Source organism: Grampus griseus (assembly GCF_964374135.1).
Source record: "Grampus griseus genome assembly, chromosome: 6".
Classification (NCBI taxonomy): Eukaryota; Metazoa; Chordata; class Mammalia; order Artiodactyla; family Delphinidae; genus Grampus; species Grampus griseus.
In genome coordinates, this window is record NC_139000.1 from 6,373,314 (window position 1) to 6,392,961 (window position 19,648).

The 19,648-nt window shown below is 53.9% G+C and overlaps 1 protein-coding gene across 1 annotated transcript; it reads left to right on the forward strand.

Annotated features, from left to right (window-relative positions):
• Window positions 1–5,849: 5,849 nt before the first annotated feature.
• On the forward strand, window positions 5,850–17,794 carry PTGES (prostaglandin E synthase). The gene is made up of 3 exons (XM_082656588.1): window positions 5,850–6,045; window positions 9,415–9,497; window positions 17,270–17,794. The coding sequence occupies exons 1-3, from the start codon at window positions 5,917–5,919 to the stop codon at window positions 17,517–17,519; spliced, it is 462 nt and encodes a 153-aa protein (XP_082512714.1). The 5' UTR covers window positions 5,850–5,916; the 3' UTR covers window positions 17,520–17,794.
• Window positions 17,795–19,648: the final 1,854 nt, after the last annotated feature.

Sequence of the window (19,648 nt, forward strand, 5' to 3'; positions counted from 1 at the left end):
CCTTTTTGTTTGTTTGTTTGTTTTTTCTTTTTGCCCATGCCACACGGCACGTGGAATCTTAGTTCCCCGACCAGGGATCGAACCCACACCCCCTGCAATGGAGGCGCGGAGACCTAACCACTGGACCGCCAGGGAGTTCCCCCCAGGCTCCACATCTCTAAAATGGGTCTATCAGTCATCTCTCCTCAGGACTGAATACCATGGCGTCTGTGATTAGGCCAGTGTTGGGTGTGAGGGCAATGCCCCAACGACCTTGGGGCCATCATCCCACGTGACTGCTGTCCTTAGTGGGATGGCGTCATCCCTGAAGGGAGTCTTGGCTGCCTCAGGAATGGGTTTCAGGGTCAGGCTGGGCTCGGAAGCCCAGGCAGACAGCTTGGCAAGAAGCCTCACATCAGCCTGGTTCACTGGTGGGCAGCTTCCAGTCTTACCCATTTATCCTTGTCAATAAATGTCAGCTTCTGTGTTGCTACACTGTTGGGTGAGTGTCTGTGCTGTTAACGGGCAAACTAACCAAATTTAAAATCATGCCTTCTTTTCCAGTCCTAACTGAATGGTTATCAAAGGCAGGTACCCTGGGACAATGCCCCAATTACCTTGTTCTGGTCCCAACCTGCCTGGCAGCCAGTGCCACTCAGAGACACAGAGTCCTCTTCCCTGGCTCTCCGCTCGTCAGGCAGGAGAGACAGCCAGGCTCCCCCAGGGGAATTCCAAGAAGTAAGCAGGCGGCAGTCAGAATACAAAACCAAACTCTGGAGCTCTTTACTCATCTTGGGCTAGACTCTTTGGGTTACAAAGAAAGAAATCCAAGTCAAATAAGCTTAATTCAGTTCAATTCAACAAATTACAGTTGTGTCTATATGTCAGGCATGGGACCAATGCTTGTGGTTCATCAGTAAACAAAAGAGACCCCTGCCCCAGAAAGCCAGGTATTAGTAAGGATACTAAATAAATTATATGATGTGTCAGTGAGTGATATGTGCTATGGAAAGAAAAGAGAAAGTGAAGGCGGGGAGGCGGCATCCGGAGTGCTGGGGGTGGGGACAGGATGCAGAACTGATTTAAGGTGCTCAGGGTTGGGCCGCATCAGGAAGCTGAGATTTGAGTAAAGACTTGAAGATGAGTTGTCAACCCAGTGGATGGCTGGGGGAAGAGAATTCCAGGCGGAGGGATCAGAGAAAGGACAGTGTCTGGCATGTTTGAGGACCAGCAAGGAGGGCGGTGTGACTGGGCTGAATGAATGAGGGGAGGAAGGAGAAGAGGAGTTCCGAGAGAACCAGATGGGGACCAGATGGGATAGGGCCATGGGCCATGGGCCAAACTTTGGCTTTTGCTCTGAGTGAGATGGGAGCCACTGCAGAGTTTGGAGCAGAGGAGGAATGTGATTTGACTGATGTTTTGTTGAAGCTAAAAAGGAAATGCCTAGACTCCTGGGCCTGGGTGAGTCAGAGATTGGGGCCTCTTTGTTTCCTTGAGAATACAACCTCCTCTATGCGGGGAGAGGGAGTGGCTGCACACTGCTTCAGGCCAACACCAGGCCAGGGTCCCGTCCCGGAGCCTAGAGGGATTTCTCCATCAGTGTCAGAACATAAACTCCCAGGGAAGGTCTCTGATTGGCTCTGCTTGGACCAATCGCAGTGCCCAGATGCCAGGAACATTGTGATTGGCTGGTCTGTGTCACATGGCTGCTCCACACTAAGAAGATGCAGTAGTCTGGCTGCCCCACCAGGGTTACAGGCAATCGGGGTGCAAGGAAAGGAAAGGAAGGTTGTGATTTCCCACAGGAAGGTAGAAAGGAGAGGTGAGGTGGCAGACAAAAACAACAGTCCTTCCTTGAATTGCTCATCCCAAGGGGAGCCCAGGGTTCCCACCTGGTGGACCTCTGACCCAGGACGGGCTGCAGAGCCATCAGAAAGCACTCACTCATCTCCATTTGCCTCTCCCATAGACCACATACCACATTTCTCAAACATTGCTTCTCTGAGGAGGCTTGATGCCGCGGTGATGCCTACAACACGAATCTGACCTAAAAGGTCGCTTCAGTGACAGTGATTTTTATCACCGCGTTTCCTCCTCCCTGGCTGGAGAGAGTCCCAGCAGTATTCACTGAGGTCAGGAACCGGTGGCGAGGTGGAGCAACTTCCTCCTCTCTCTAAGCCTCCTCTGAAGTCGCAGACAATTAAACAGCGTGCAGAGCCGGGTCTCTGATCCTCAGGAAATGCCGAGGAGGGTGAGCTGGAAGAAGGCTCAGGCGTGGCTGCTGCTCTCTGCTCAGGGTGGCAGAATTGGGACGGGAGAAATTTGTGGGGTTTTTTTTAATACAGTATAGTAACACATTTTGATTATACAGCTCGGTGAATTTTTATGTATATATCCACCTGTGTAACTATCACCCGGATCAAGACATAAAACATTTCCAACGTCCAGGAGGCCTCCTCCCGGGGTGGTCTCAGGGCCTTCTCTTGTCCTCTTTCTTTTTTTAAATTTTTTTTAAAATTTGGCCACACCTCTTGGCTTGCTGGACCTTAGTTCCCTAACCAGGGATTGAACCAGAGCCCTAAGTAGTGAAAGCTCGGAGTCCTAACCACTGGACCACCAGGGAATTCCCTCTCTTGCCGTCATTTCTGTGCAGGCACCAGTGTATTTTCTGGGGGCCTTGGGGCCAGGCCCACAGTGAGCACTCCCATCCCCGACCCTGTCCCTGCCCCACCCTGCAAGGCGGCACAGGGGTGGGGCACCGATCCCATTTTCCATGCAAAGAACGTTACTGGAGCTCGGAGAAAAGTAACACCACCATCACCATCTCCACCGAAAACAACAAGGGCAGCTCCGCTGACTGAGGAAGGCTGTAGGGAAATTCTTGGCGGAAGATCAGAGAAGGGTTTGTTATCCTTGCCGGGCCCTGGCTTAGCTGGTTCGTTTCAGCAGACGATGAAGAAAAGATTCCTATCACAAAGTCACACACACGGGTCAGAAGGGCCTCCCGACAAAGTCCCTCTTATTTTCCGCTGTGGGTAACAGTAGGTAATCATCTGCTCCTTGCCCATACTGGTTTTCCCAGCCTCTGCTGGTGAGGTTTCTATCTTGCTGTTTTAGAAGACCAAACAGAGCAGAGCAAGCCCCCTGGTCCAAGGAGGGATGAACACAAGCGTCCCCTCTCGGTTGTCTCTGGTCCACAATTCTGGGGGTGGTGCAGAGATCCCAGCCCCGCAACTGAGCTTTTTGACAAGGAAGACAGCCCCCTGCAGTGGTTCCCCTGAGTTGGGGGCAAGAGAAGCGGGAGTCCTCTGTTCTCAGACAAAAACATCGGCAAGGAGCAAGCCAGCACAGTCCCTCCCAATCTAGTGTCAGAGATAAAACACGTTTCAGGACATCCAATGCCTTCTATGTTCGTCCGTGATCGTGACCTACCATTTATCTCATGGGGCTGGGACAACCCAGCCCGGCAGCCCCATGCTGCAGAGACATGGGTGTCGGTTTACAAGCTCATCTTTTGTCCAGATAAAGGAAGGCTTGGCACAGATAAATGGACAAGAAGCCATCCTTCACCTCACGTCCCCCACCCCCAACCTACTGCCCCCAGCCTCAGCGGCGGGGGGTTTCCAAGAGTCTCCCTCCTGGCAACCCTGCTAGGTAGGCATCATTATTCCCGTTTTGAGGAAGGGGAAACTGAGGCTCAGAGGCTTCTGCAGATGAAGGGCCGACTATGTGCCAGGTGCCTGATAATTAGACATGATTCTTCCTAGTTCCCACAGCTGCTGTGGGGAGTGACTGACCGTCGGCTGCATTTGACAGTTGAAGAAGTGGGTTCAGAGAGGGACGTTGCTTGCCCAAAGCCACACAGCTGCCACTGAGGGCTGGCTCTGGGGTTTGATGCCAGCGGAGTCTGGCTCTAGAGTTCACAGCAAGTGTCTTTGCCCTCTGGCCAGGTCTTTCCTTGGTCTCTGCTGCTTTGGGGCACAAGCCAGAACCAGAACCAGGAAAAGAACCAGGTATAGTTTTTTGATGTAAGGGAAGCCGTTTTGGCCTAAGCCATTTTGTGATCTAAGCTGTGGCCACAGTGCCAGTCCTTGAACAGATCTCAGCAATAAGGAGCTTAAGGGAACAAAACAACAAACTGTTATCAGGCAGGAGGAATAACAATAACAAAGATAATTTATCAGTTGTTACAACTCCTGGTTCTGTTTCAGTGGTGCTTCAATAGCCTGGAGCACTTTCCCGAGATGTTTTGCAGAATTTAAACACCCGCCTCAGGCGCCCGACCACCAGATCTACTGAAACCTAGGGGACGGTGACTCTAACATTTTCTGACCCTCCTGACTTCAATCACCTAAAGCTTGGATGCGGTTGACCTCTGCCCCAATTCTGCGCTGAATTCTCCTCTGCTCGAGCCCCTCTATGCATACGCATATACCCTCAGCTTAAAACTTCCCCGCTTTTGCTGTTAACAGACACTGCTTTGGGAAAGCTCCCCGGTGTCCGCCTTGCTTGCTGCAAGTAATAAATCCTTCCTTCCCCCCATCTTTGGCTCGTGTGTCTTTCAGCTCAACACCCACCAAGAGGCGAACCCAGTTTTCAGGTAACAAGACTGACACTGCTGTCCCTCTGGGCAGGTCCAAGTTGGGAGTGGGCACCGGAAGCTGAGTTTTCCCTCTTCCCCACTTCCCCAGGGTGCCCCTGCAAGCAGGAGCAAGCCGTGTTGGCAAAACTAAAGGGATAAGATCCCTGCCTCTACCGAGGTCCCACCCCAAACCTGGGGAAGGGGGCCAAGGGGAGGGGAGGACACAACAGGGTGAGGATTTTGAAGCAGGGGATTCAAAGGGGTCACGAGCTGTTGATGCTTTCTACCGAAGAACTGGCTCTTTTGGGAAGTTCCTGTGATGAACAATGAAACCATTTGCCTGGGAGTCTCCTGGCAAAGTAAAGTGATACTGAAAAAGACAGTAGACCACTGTGCTAGTTTCCTACAGTTGCTGTAACAAATGAACACAAATGTAGTGGCATAAAACAACACACATCTGCTATCTCACAGCTCTGGAGGCCAGAAGTCCAAAATCGATTTCGGTGGCTAAAGTCGAGGTGTCCACAAGGCTGGTTCCTGGGGAGAATTTGTCTCCTTGTCTTGTCCAGCTCCTAGAGGCCACCTGCGTTTTATGGTGCACCTTCCTTTCACCTTCAAGGCTAGCAGTGTAGCATCTTCTCTCCTCTCTGACCTCTGCTGTCTTCACATCTTTTCTCCCCCTAATTCTACCGCCTCTCTCTTAGGAGGACCCTTCTGATTGAACTGCATTCACAGAGAATCCAGGATAATCTCCCCATTTTAAGACATTTACTCAGCCCTTGCAAAGGCCCTTCGCCACGTCCTGTGACATAGTCACAGGCTCTGGAGACTGGGATGTGGACATCTTTGGGGGCGGGCGTAGGAGGAGCACAATTCAGCAAAGTCACATCGATGTAGGTCTGGCTGTGGCTCAAGTGTCCAGGCTGAACGTGGGGACAGATAGCTTGGTTCTCACACCCTGACCCTCAGGGCGGTGGCCACAGATCAGTGACTCTGCCACCTGTGCAAGTCCTGCCAGGCTCCTGGCTTTGCTGCACGCCCTGAAGACAGGCACTGCCATCCACCCCCCCCCCACTTGACAGATTGAGGAAACTGATTAGAAAGCGTTTAAGGATTTGCCAGGGAGGGGTGGAGCGGGGCCAGGGGCCCGATCGGGAGCCCCCCTGGCTCTCTGCTTCTCCCAGCATCTGGGGGCAGAAGTTGCGGCTGCTGGGAGGTGGGCGGGTGCCGAGTGCAGACAAGCCTCCCGCGTGCTCTCCCCGCCCCTCCCTGCTCTCGGAGACAGAGCCACGCGCCCGAGCTCGCAGCCGCTCGCTGTCTCTCCCGGAGCTGCCGCCGCTGCTGCCACCGCCGAGATGCCTCCCCCCGGCCTGGAGCTGATGAGCGGCCGGGTGCTCCCGGCCTTCCTGCTCTGCAGCACGCTGCTAGTCATCAAGATGTACGTGGTGGCCATCATCACGGGCCAAGTGAGGCTTCGGAAGAAGGTACGTGCCGCCCTCGGGGACCCCAGCCCCGCGTGCGCTCCCTTCTCCCACCGCCGGGAAGGCTGGGGACGGGACCCTTGGCCCAGATGTTTTCGGGGCCAGAGTTTGAGCGAGCGGGCTCGGGACCAGGTGCCTCTCCCAGCCCTTTGGGATGGCTTCTCTGCGGCCCTTGGTTTCAGCGGGGCCCGCACCTCCTTTTCCTCTGTTTTAAGAGCATTTGCCATTTGCCGTGCCACCAGGTGAGTTCTCGGCACAGCAGGACTCCACGAGTCCCGCTGAGCTAGGCCGGCGGCTCAGAGAGAAGCAGGTCCCAGAGGGTGGAGTGAGGCAGCATTCAGCCTCCGTCCGACCTGGCGGCTTCCCGCACCGGAGATCTGATGTTTGGGTGGGGTGGGAACCGGCAGAACAGGAGGCCAGAGAAGCCTTTAAGTGGAAATTCCCAGCTCGCCCGGCAAGGTCGCTCCCAAACCCACCGCAGCCTCCCTCCAGAGGCCAGGTCTCAGGCAGGCTGCGCTGAAGTTCTCGGGGAGGAATTTCCCCCACCGATCCGCCAATCCGAATCCTGGAGCCAAAACAGCAATAAAGACGCCAAGATCTGAGCCGGTGGGGGCGGGCGGGGCGGGGGGGGGGAGCAAGGGGGCGGGTGGACCTGTTCCAGGGCGGCCGCTAGCCCGCGGGGCAGCCAGGGCCAGGGAAGTGGCAGCAGCCGTCCTGTTAGACAAAGAGAAGCCCAGGGGTACCTCTGATCATCCCCCCAGGTATTTCAGAGAGGAGTTGTTTCCGACCGTGCCCCTTCGTCCAGTTCCGAGGCGAGGCAAGGCCGGCGCCCACGTCGTGCCATGCGGAGGGTGGACACTGGGGAGAGGAAGGTTGCTCAGCAGCAGGGCTTAGCAGGTACGGGCAGGACCGAAGGCAGGGCAGCTCCCCGGGTGAACGAACTCCCAAAGCAGAGGCACACGGATCGTGCTCACTTCTCCCTGCCCCGGCCCATCCTGGGATGCAAGATACAGGCAGCAAGCGGGGACAGCCGCGTTCACCCATTGAGTCCTTCCATGGAGCGTTTAATCCCCACCACCGCCCGGGGGGCGGGGGGAGTCGGGGTGGGGGCGTATTCAGCGTGTCATCCAGTTGAGGAACCTGAACTCAGAGAGGAGACCTCTCTTGTGAAGGCCACACAGCGGGGTTGGAGCCCAGGGGCCCAGCTCCGGAGCCCACTCCCTGCCATGGCGGGGATGGGGTTCTCACCAGGGCCGTGCGGGGCCCAGAGCTTTTCTTTTAATGTGAATTAGGGAAGGAAGAGGCAAACCTGTTGGGGTGCCTGTCTACCGGGTCAGTAGGGAGTGGCAGAAGGAAACCCCCCCTTGGGCTGGCTCCGGTTCTCCCTACACTACAAATTTCCCTCTCATTCAGTCAGTCAGGGAGGAGCTGGGGAAGCCACACCGTGGGGAGGTGACGGATGCCTGGGGAGGTGACGGATGCCGGCTCTGGCTCCTCCACCCATTAGCCTCGGGACCATGGGCAAGTCTGAGAGCTTGATTTCCTCATTTGTAAACTGAGGATGGTCACAGCAGTGCCAGGAGAATACAGCTCCTGGCACGGAGCAAATGCCCCACCAGTGTTAAGTCTTCATTACTTATTAACAGTTGGAATTGACATGACAGGCCAGAGATCTCTTGGTGGGAGTGCATCCCGAGGCCTGACCCCGGCCCCAGCTAGAGGCAGTGCTTATGCTTCTGACGCTGGGGCTCTATCCCTGTCTGCACTGCCGCTGGCTCCTGGCCAGGCCAACTTGTATTCATGCTGTCTTCAGGGGTGAGCAAACCCATGGACTGTGGACACCCAAGACAGCTGCCCACTGAATGCCGAGACCCTGAGAAAGGTGTCACAGGCCCACGGACTCTGCAGGGCCATCAGAATTGGTGATTCCATGACTTAAGGGCCAGCACAGAAGAATTCTGGGCGTTGGGGAATCCTGATGGTGACAAGCGCTGCATTCACCTCCGGGCTGGAGCAGGGGCAGACCCACCAGGCAGGACAAAAAAAAACCCCAGCACTTGGGAACAGATATCTCAAGGGCTCATGAATCAGAAGCAGCAGGATATGCAATTTAGAAAACGTGCTACAGAGATTCAGGTTTGCTGTGGGGTTGGTGGGGCTGGCTGGCTGGATGCCCGCAGGGAACAGTGCAGCAAGAGCAACGGGTGTGACCTCCAATGACCTGAGTGTGACCTCAAGTCCCTCTTTTGCATCGACGATTCACCCAGCGAGCGCCCTCCTGGCGCTGTGCTGGGGCGTCTCCACTTCTCTCCTTTGCTCTTCATGTGGTGGATGAACCTCTTTTGATCTGGAATTCACAGATGAGGAAGCTGAGACCCAGGGAAGTTCAGAAACCTGCAGTTAGTCGGTGTGGAGCTGAGTTTCTCACCGGGACCTGTCAGGACCCTCTCATTGCTCTTAGTTCAAAGTTTAAATTCTTCGGCTCCTGCCTCCAGGACCCCTGCTGACCCCTGCAGCTTTATCTTGGAACTCTGTCCCTTGCTGTCTATGCTCCAGCCATGCTGGTTTTTCATTCTTCATACATGCTCTTCTTCTGGCCCCAGGGCCTTTGCACATGCTGTTCCGTATGCTATTGCTATAACCCTCCCTTCTTCTGGTTAAGGTTGATGCATCCTTCAAGCCTCAGCTTTACTGTCACTGCCTCAGAGAAGCCTTCTCTGATCCCCAGCCTTGGTTGGGTCTCCTGTGAACATTCTCAAAGCACACCCAGTCTTCTGTTTCTCAACACTCACCACCTGGTCTTCCCTGGTTCATTGGCAATTCCCTCATTACACTGTGGGCTTCACGAGAGCAGAGATAGGAGGGCCTTTTCCTTAGTCTTTTCCGGCTGCTCTACAACAAAATGCCAGAGACTGGGTGGCCTATCAGCCACAAAAATTTATTTCTCACAGTTCTGGAAGCTGGGAAGTCCGAGGTCAAGGAACCGGCCGAGGTGGTGTCTGATGAGGGCCTACTTTCTGGTCCATAGATGGCTATCTTCTTGCTGTGTCCTCACTTGGCAAAGGGGTGAGGCAGCTCTCTGGGGTCTCTCATAAGAGTGCTAATCTCATTCAAGAGAGCCCTACCCTTATGACCTAACTGCCTCCTTAAAGGCATCACACTGGGGGTTAGGCTTCAACATAGGAAATTTGCAGGGACACAAACATTTAGTCCATAGCAGCCTTGTTCACGGTGAGTCTCCAGCACTTCGCACGCAGTAAGAGTTCATGGGTGCTGGTGAATGGCCACGTATGTGCCTGCCGGCATCGCCGCGGACCTAGTCGACTGGGCCGTCCATCTCATGAACGGTAACTCTCTGCTGATGTATTCCAGGCTTTTGCCAACCCTGAGGATGCTCAGAGACACGGAGGCCTCCAGTATTGCCGGAGCGACCCAGATGTGGAACGTTGTCTCAGGCAAGTACCACTGGCCCCTCAGCCTGATCATGGCCTGTCCTTTCGGGCCCTCTTCTGAACACGGGGGCTTGGAGGATGCCCAGGGGGCCTAGGTCTTCTGCCTTCCAGATCCTCTTAGACTGTTTTCATTTATTCATTAATTTAAGTTCTAGTGACTCGTGGAAAAGTGATATGTGCTCGTGGCTCAGGATGACAAAGTTGGAATAGGATGTTCAGTGCAATTTCAGTCTCTCTCCCACCTCTGACCTGCAGGTCCTGCCCAGATCTGCTCCCCATGGGCCAGTGCTGTTACCAATGTCTTACGCATCTTCTCCGAGACACTTTTCCTGCATTTACTACACACGCGCTATGCTTTTTCCTTTTTACCCCCAAAGGATCACTCTTCACCCACTGATTTATACTGTCCTTTCTTCACATAACAGAAATTGTTTCATAGCAGCCCATAGAGGGGCCTCGTTCATTACGTCGGCACTGTAGCATTTACGCCATTTCTCTATTAAATAGATGGTCCGTAGCTGGTCCAACCACTTACCCTCCGATGGCATTTAGGCTGTTCTAAGTCTCTCTGTGTTATGAACAGAGTGCATCGAAGCTTCTTTCATTTTCCTTTGTGCGTCAGTGTGAGCAAAACTGCGGGCTGCGATCAAATGGTAAGAAATGCTGTCAAATGGTACACAAGTCTAGTCCCACAGCTGGTGTGTGAGACGTGTCTCCGACCCTGCTAACTCTGTATCCACTTTAGGGTGGACCCTTGCCAACATGATGGGTGAAAATATACATCACATTTCAGTTTTACTTTGCATTTCTTTCTTTTTTTTTTTTTTTTGGCTGTGCTGTGCAGCTTATGGGATTTTAGTTCCCTGACCAGGGCTCGAACTCAGGCCCTCAGCAGTGAGAGCACGGAGTCCAAACCCCTGGACTGCCGGGGAATTCCCTACTTAGCATTTCTGAGTGAAGGTGAACATCTTTTCATATGCTTAGCGTCCCCCAGTCAATCTAAAGCAGTTTTTCTTATTATAAAACTCAGAACTAGTCATTGCAGACCATTTGGTTAATATTGAAAATACATAGAGCCAAAAGGGGAAAACCACTCACAATTCTTGTCGCTGTTAACGTGTTCATCTGTCTCCTCTTTGTCGTCTAAATATTTTTCATAACACTAGGTGTGCATGGTACACCTTCTGGGCGTTCTGATTTTTTTTCAGTTAATTATTTCATGAGCACTTTCCATGTCAGTAAATACTACTCGAAAAGTGATAATTAAAAAAGGGAGGCAGAGGGAGTTCCCTGGCGGTGCAGTGGCTGGGACTCGGTGCTTTCACTGATGTGGCCCAGGTTCAATCCCTCATCAGGGAACTGAGATCCCCAAGCCACATGTGGGGCCATAAACAAATAAATACATAAAGGCCGTGTAAAATTCCATCAGAGACTAAAGGTTAATTTCACGTAGCCAGTCTCAGTGGTGGGTATTTTAGCAGTTTCCTCTCTGCAGTTTTACACCAATGGGCTGGAGAGCCAGGAGGAAGCACTCCCAGGGGATGGGGGTTGTCAGCAGGCGTGGGATGGGTGTGGGGAGGATGGGTAGCTGGACAGGAGTGAGACAGACACAAGCCCTCACCTAGTTCTTGTCACATTCCCATGAATCACCGGCAGAAATGGGTGGGACCAAGTGGTATAAATAATAGAGATTCTTTTCTTTTTCTTGGCCATTGAAAATAACATGTACTTGTGGTTTTTAAAAATTACAGAAATGTGTAATGTAGAAAGTGAAATTCATTGCTATTTCATCCTTTCTAATGTAACTACAGTATATAGTCCTTCATACGAGGTCCATCCATCCATCCATCTATCCGTTCATTCAACGTTCAACGAGCACTGACCATGTGCTAGCTACCGTGTTTAGCACTCGTTGTACTTTGGTGAACAAAAGCCTCACCCGTACATGAATCCATACTGGTGACCCTCATGCCACCTGGTTGGCATGACTCTCCGGGGCAGTGGAGAAGCGTGTGATGAGTAGCAGGGGCAGCCGGTTGCCAGGCCAGCTCAGAGCAGCCACCCAGAGTGCTTGGCTTCTCCCAAGGGGTGAGGGGTCTGTGCAGCAAAACTTGCGTTACTTGTGGCACAGGGGTGGTTACACAGGGTCATGAACACTTTGTTTATACTGGCTGCAACCATGCCAGGGAGAGACCACACACCCGTGTGGTACCGCGATGTCTCCACCCACCCAACACGATTTTCATTTCTGAACAAAAGGACACGTCATCTACAGTGCTCATGCTCAAGTAGCTGAAATTCAATTCGGCACTTTTTTTTTTTTTTGGCTGTACCACATCACTTGTGGGATCTTAGTTCCCCAACCAAGGATCAAACCCGGGCCCTCCGGCAGTGAAAACACCCCAGTCTTAACCACTGGACCACCAGGGAATTCCCCAATTCAACACTTTTCTTTTCTTTTTTTAATTAATTAATTATTATTATTATTTTTGGCTGTGTTGGGTCCTCGCTGCGTGCGGGCTTTCTCTAGTTGCGGTGAGCGGGGGCTACTCTTCGTTGCGGTGCGCGGGCTTCTCATTGCAGTGGCTTCTCTTGTTGTGGAGCACGGGCTGTAGGCACACGGGCTCAGTAGTTGTGGCGCACGGGCTTAGCTGCTCCGCAGCATGTGGGATCTTCCTGGACCAGGGCTCGAACCTGTGTCCCCTGCATTGGCAGGCGGATTCTATCTATCTATCCATCTATTTATTTATTTATTTATTTATGGCCGCGTTGGGTCTTCATTGCTGCGCGCGGGCTTCCTCTAGTTGCAGCGAGAGGGGGCTACTGTTTGATGTGGTGCATGGGCTTCTCATTGCGGTGGCTTCTCTTGTTGCGGAGCATGGGCTCTAGGCGCGCGGGCTCAGTAGTTGTGGCGCACGGGCTTAGCTGCTCCACAGCATGTGGGATCTTCTCGGATCAGGGCTCAAACCCGTGTCCCCTGCATTGGCAGGCAGATTCTTAACCACTGTGCCACCAGGGAAGTCCCTGAATTTTCTTTCTTTCTTTATTATTTATTTATTTATTTTGCGGTATGCGGGCCTCTCACTGTTGCGGCCTCTCCCATTGCGGAGCACAGGCTCCGGACGCGCAGGCTCAGCGGCCATGGCTCACGGGCCCAGCCGCTCCGCGGCATGTGGGATCCTCCCGGACCGGTGCACAAACCCGTGTCCCCTTCATCGGCAGGCGGACTCTCAACCACTGCGCCACCAGGGAAGCCCTATTTTATTTATTTTTTTATACAGCAGGTTCTTATTAGTTATCCATTTTATACATATTAGTGTATACATGTCAATCTCTATCTCCCAATTCATCCACCACCACCAGGCACCCCCGCCGCTTTCCCCCCTTGGCATCCATACGTTTGTTCTCTACATCTGTGTCTCTATTTCTGCCTTGCCAACCAGTTCATCTGTACCATTTTTCTAGGTTCCACATATATGCGTTAATATACGATATTTGTTTTTCTCTTTCTGACTTACTTCACTCTGTAGGACAGTCTCTAGATCCATCCACGTCTCTACAAATGACCCAATTTCATTCCTTTTTATGGCTGAGTAATATTCCATTGTATACATGTGCCACATCTTCTTTATCCATTCGTCTGTTGATGGGCATTTAGGTTGCTTCTATAACCTGGCTCTCGTAAATAGTGCCCAATGCAGCACCCTTTGAGCACCTCTTAGCTAATAATGTCATATTCATTTGGTGAGTATTGTTGGTGACCTTCCATGTACTGTTATTTACTGGGGCTTACTATGCCGGACCTAGGGGTTCCTGGGGCCCCAGGGCTCCTGCTGACTTTACATAACATCATGGAACCTCGAGGGCGCAGGGAATCACACATCCTGCCATCCGCTACCGGAGAACTGGCTGGAACCTGACAGGAGACGCCCTGGAAGCAAAAGTGAGTTAAATATTAGACCAGAGGTTTTAGTGCAACCAGGGCCGCCTTCTGCACAAACAGGAAAGCACTTTGGTCTCAGTTCTTGGAGCACAGATCTGCCTTGCAGATTAGCTCAGGCTGGAGCCCAAATGTGAGACCAGCTCTGGGAGGGGTCAGGAACCAGGTTTCAAGGACAATGATGAAACCCAGCCACGTCCTTTGAGTGATTCCTATCGAAGTCTCCCGGCCATGTAGGTTTGGGCCAGATTCTGAGTTCATGTGAATATGCAGCTTCATTGGGGCCGGCGGGGGGGTGTGTCTCTGCGTGGTCCCGAAGAAGGAAGACAAACACTTGACCCAGACTTTGAGATATTTCTGATTATTTGGAGTGTGGTGCGGAGACTTAATCTGAGTGAACTGGTTTTTCAGGAGACTGGGTCACAAAATCTCAGCCCTAGAAGTCCTTTAAGACCCCATCCAAACACATTATTTTGTGGATGGTGAAAAGAGATCCAGAGACAGAGACCTGTCTGAGGCCAGGGGTCTAACGAGCACCCTTGGGGAGGTGCGAGGCTGCTAGCCTCGCACCGTAAAATGTTTATGAATTTGGCCTGGGCGTCTGAGGGCGCTGGGATTCTGGCAAAACCAAGAGTTGAAATTAGCTTCAGCAATCATGTCCGGGACAGGGCTGGTGGTGATGATGACGGTGCCAAAGAAGATGGCAGCTAAATTGGGGCAAAACTACGCCGTGCCAGGCGGTGTTCTAAGCACTTTATAGGAACCAACCCACTCTGCCTCCCAATAGGCTTCCAAGGGCGGCACTAGCATCAATAGAGGAAGAAGCAGGTTTGCCAAGGCCGCATTGCTCGTGAGCCCAGGCCATCTGATATGGGCTCTGCTCTCCTTTCAAGAAGGCGGTTTAACTCTATTTTATAACCTGCCTTTAAAACTAAGCAGGCGTCACCTCATATCAAACCTGAATTCAAGGAAATCACCCGTGCAGATGGAGAGCCTGGGAAGGGAAGAGGAGAGAGCTAGCGGGGCTGCCAGCAGCTGTCCCTGCCCAGGAAGCCTGGGGGGAACTGTAGGGCTCTCTCCGCAGTCCTGTCACCGGATGCAATAAAAGGCAGCCGGTGTTGCAGTGTCTGTTGACGGGAGAGGCAGGCCTGACGCTGCAGGGAGCCATGCAAGTCCAGTCTAGCGGGAATTTGCTCTGAGTGGTTTTTACCTTAAAAAACTGGTCATTAGTGGAATGACACATTTTGCCCAAGAATCTCTCTGGTACGTGACTCCCTCCATGTCTCTCGATTCGGATCCCGGGGTAGGGGCGGCGGGGAGGAGAGGAATGAGCTTTCTTGGCATCACGCCTGTCCTCGGCGCCACTTGTGGCTTCGTGGGGGCCCCATGGCAGTTTCCGTGGGGACTGGGCACCCCAGGGGCTGAGGGTCTTTCTCAGCTCCCAGCCACCTCTCCTCCCTCAAAGGTGATCTCTGAATCCTCTAGTCCCAGTTGCTGGAGCCAGGAGGGAGGGCTGCGCCTCCCATCTTTATTCCTCTTCTGTGCCTGGTGTCCCCCCACTTCTTTCCCTCACCTGTGCTGTGGGGTTTGGCCGACGATCCTCTCAACAGCTTTCTAAAAAGTGACTCACTCTCAGAACGTAAATACATGCTTTAAGGAGAAGTGTCTCATTGAATGGGTTTCATGCGCTAGTTACGCTTTTCCTGAAACTTTCCGAGAAATATACAACATGACAAAAATACTCCCAGCTGGTACCATCTCATGAGTCAACCTGTGGGAGGAAGACCACCTTCTAGGACACCCTGACTTAACGTAAAATAGGTTTTCCAAGGTGTCTGTCTCATAGCATGTTAGGGGATGTTGGTGTACACAGGTGTATGTCCATAGCATGGGGTTAAATAGCATGATTTTAGAGCAACAGTTGCTGCCTCTTCCCCAGTAAGGTAAGGGACTTGCTCGATTGAGGAATTGAAATGGCCCCAGTCCTCAGCTTCCCCCTCTTCATCGCTGTAGCCAAGATCTGGCCACGGCCTGCTTCTCTCACATGCATCCAGCAGTATTTCCCTCAGCTGGCGAGAACTGCCCTGCTGTAGGCTTGCTTTCCCTGGGGCTGTGTCCCAAGGTCAAGCTTTGGGAATAAAGGAGAAGGAAGACTCATGTTGGCTCCAGGATATGGGGACAGAGACACCAACTGCGGTGTCCTGAGTTTGACCTAAGATCCAGGCCCTGCTGGGTTTATGGGAGCTTTTGTACACTCAGATTGAATTCCAGACCCCTTACCCTGCTTCATGAGGCCCCTCTCCCCCTCTTACCCTGTCTCCCTCCCTCGTACGTGCCACACTCCAGCCACATGGGTCACTTTTCTGAGCCTTGAACACGCAATGCTCATTCCCACCTCAGGGCCTTTGCACAGGCCCATGCTTCTCCCTGGAGAGTTCTTCCCCTGCACAGATGGCCCCTCATCATTCAGGCTTCAGTACAACGTCTCCTTCCCTGACTACACCCACCCTAGTCATGCCACAGAGACCCCTGCAGCCCTGGGTTGCTGAGTGCTTCTCCCCTCTGCCCTGCCCAGTTCCTAGAGTCCACATACCCTGGCCCTTGCCTGAGGTCCTTGCAAGTGGCAGGGAAGTGGAGGACTCCGCGGCAGGTCCCCACACAGGGGCTGCTGGGCTGGGCTTGGCCCGTTAGTGCAGAGTTGGTGAGATGCACTCCAGCTGGAAGGCTTGGAGAAGGAGCTGCAGTTCTAGAAGCGTCCCCGTGCCTCACGTGGCCTGTCCTTGGGGGAGGTCACGGCCCAGGCACCGCGTTCCTGTTTATTTGCGCTTCCAACATGCCATCTCTGGCTTTGGTCATTTGCTCAGTGTCTAATTTATGGGACTTGACCTCCCCACCCTCCACAGAGGAAGCTGCCCATTAGTAGGAATCATGGAAAATGTGAACCAACTCTGAGCAGAAGTGGATGAGTTTTCTTTGTCGGTCATTTTTTTACGGCAGGGTTATACACAGCTGCCCCTCCCCCCCCACCACATATACTCACACACTTGATATTTTAAACAAAGAAAGAAACAGGATAGCGCGGATGAAACAGAGCTTCGCCGCTGGCCGGCGATTGGCTGGCTCCAGTGAGAGCAAGTTGTCCTTATTATCCCTGAGAGGAGGAAGGCTTTGCTTAGATTTAGGGGCAGAATAAGACAGAGCCAGGCGTGGATTTCAGTTGCGTGTTCTTAGCCCATCCCTCTGGGGAGGGCCCAGGAACCTGCATTTGGAAGGAGGACGGCCTCAGAAAAGCCCTGCCTTGGTGGTAAAGAGCACGGGCTGGGGAGCTTCCTGGTGGTCTAGTGGTTAGGACTTGGCGCTTTCACTACTGTGGCCCGGGTTCAATTCCTGGTCGGGGAACTGAGATCCTGCAAGCTGCGTGGTGTGCCCAAAATTAAAAAAAAATAAATAAAAGAGCAGCGGCTGGAGGCAGACCGAGGCTCCAGCCCAGCTTTCACTCAACCCCACTGAGCCCCACTGTTCCTGCCTGGTGTCCAAGTCCAGAGGGGAAGATAGGGGAGACCATGGCAGGGGCTGCTAAGAAAACCAACCAGCAGCCCTTCGTGGCTCCCGGTCTGCTAACAGGGTTCACTTTCTGAGCTGCTCACCGGCACGAGCTTGGAGTCACCGTCGCCCCTGCCTCTGGGGTATCTCCTTGTCTTGGCCGTGACGGACGTGAGTCTGGCACCCCCGAGGTGGTCCCCAGGGGTGTGGGGCCTTTCGGGGCAGAGGGTCTCAGCTTCCAGGACATTCTCAAAGCCGACTCCTGGCTGACTGCACCCTCTTGCCTTCCCAGAGCCCACCGGAATGACATGGAGACTATCTACCCCTTCCTGTTCCTGGGCTTTGTCTACTCCTTCTTGGGGCCTGACCCCTTCGTTGCCTGGGTGCACTTCCTGGTCGTCTTCCTGGGCCGCATGGTGCACACCGTGGCCTACCTGGGGAAGCTGCGGGCGCCCACCCGCTCTCTGGCCTACACCCTGGCCCAGCTCCCCTGCGCCTCCATGGCCCTGCAGATCGTCTGGGAAGCAGCTCGCCACCTGTGACCAGCCGCTGACACTTCCTCGGCCGCCGGACCCCCGGCCACGAGCCACCGGGAGACCAGGTGCCCCTCTGAGATTGTGATAGGCCCCGGGGCCTGGTATCCTGGCAACCAGCTGGATTCCTGGGTGAAGCCACCGATTGGAACTGTTTAGAGACCGGTTGTCACGACTGATAGAAAATCCTTCCACTTAAAGAACAGAGCATGAAAAGTATCCCTCCCTCTTCCTCCCCAAGTCTGGGAAGGGTGAGCAGAGACTCAGTTCAGGTTTCTGAACCTAACGACCCTCTGAATGCAGGTCTGTAATAAATAAGGACTTCTCACCTCCACCCCAGAGATGCTGATTTAGCTGGTCTAGAGGGGAGCCTGGGCGTCTGCATTTTTAGGAAGTTCCTGTGAGTCCCGGCAATGGCCGGGCCTGGGGCCCACTGCCAGCTCCCTCTAGGGGAGGGCCCAGGACCGGCAGGTGGGAGTTTCTCTCCCGGTGGGAGAAGGGTTGTGCTCCTTTGTGCCCTGTTGACACTTCCCTGTGCCACATTCCTTTGCTGCATCCTTCTGTCTTGGGCACAGGTGCCGATGGGAAGGGCCCACAGTAGGGTCGGCCTTCTCTTCCCGAGGCTTTAGTTGCTCCGAAAGGCTGTCATTCAAGGACAACGGGCTTTGAAGGACCAACCGCTAAAAGGAAATTTTGACTCCTTCGGTATTTGCGAGGCTTGAAAGCCGCAAATGTGCACCCCTGCCGGGAATCGTGTGTCTCTCCTGGACTCTTGCAGTAAGAGCATGTGGCTTTAGTCATTAATGAAGTGTCTGACCAGCTTGGCCCCCTGGCGGCGGGTTCCCGGCATCCACCACCGCCCAGGCTGGCTGGGGATCCGACTCGCCCGGCACTCTTGCGGGTCTGTGTCTGGGGGCAAAACTGACAAGACACAGTCTCTGGCAAACACACAAACCCACCCAGACGAGGGTGCTGAATCATGCAGAAAGCAAGCAGGCTGCTGGGAGACACCCTCCCGCCTCCTGCCGTGGGCCAGTAAGATGGGTCAAGCCCATTTTTACACATGAGGAAACCGAGGCTCAAGGTGGACTCCCTGCAGTGTGGGATCAGCTCTGAACCCCGCCTGTCTGGCTCCCCCAAACTGCTCTAACCATTGTGCGGTCCTGCCTTTCCCCAGACCCCCCTCCCCAGCGCTGCCCCTTTCCTCCAGGATCTAGGGAAGCCCCCCTCACACCTGGGCATGGCCTCCTCTCACAGCGCTGCAGCCCCCGAGCTTCTGCCCCCGCGGACTGATGGGTCTGCCTAGTGGGGGCCTCACTGGGGACCCGGGGTTCCCCAGGCCTCACTAGAAATCCGAGTCGGCCCCCCTGCCCGGCCGTGCTAGGAGATGGGCTGGGTAGCATTGCTTCCTGGTGGTGAGATGAGCCTCTGTTCTGGGGCTGCAGCCGCACATCTGGAAGCAGAAAGCGCGTGTCCCTGTATTCAGTGTCTGCTGTTTGCTAAGCATCGGCTGAGCACGGTGTTCACAGCTTTTTTCCACTTGATCCTCCGCCCCAGGAAGGAGGTATTTCTGCTTTTTGATGAGGAAAGTAAGGCTCAGGAAGGAGCTGTAACTTGCCCAACATCCCTGAGCTGGGATGTGATAAAAGAGGAGTAGACCCAGGATGTGTGCTTGTGTTTTAATACTTTGGGCTCTTCCCGGACCAGGGAAAGAGGGACTGAGAGGGCAAAGTGCCCAGCTCAGACCCGGGTGAGGAGGGCATCCGATACCCACAGGGACCCTGTGACCCTGGGACCGAGGGAGGGGGCAGCTCCTCGGAACTGCAGAGACAGCAGCCCCTTGTGCACTGGCCCATCATTCGCTCCCTGCCCCGGCCCCCGGGACCCCTCAGATGCTGAGCGGCAAACAGGGTGGGGGGACGGCAGGACATCAGACAGTGACAACTCCAAGTACTCAGTGCCCTAAGGGGGGGTGGGCAGTGGGAGCACAGGGAGGGCCTCTAACCCCTGCTGGGGAGGGGCTTCCTAGGGGACGTGACAGCTCGCCTGCCATGGGCGTAAGTCAGACCGGCTTTGGGGGCGTGTCCAATCCAGCTGAGGAAAGATGAGCAGAGCTCAGCCCCCCGGGGTCTTGTGCC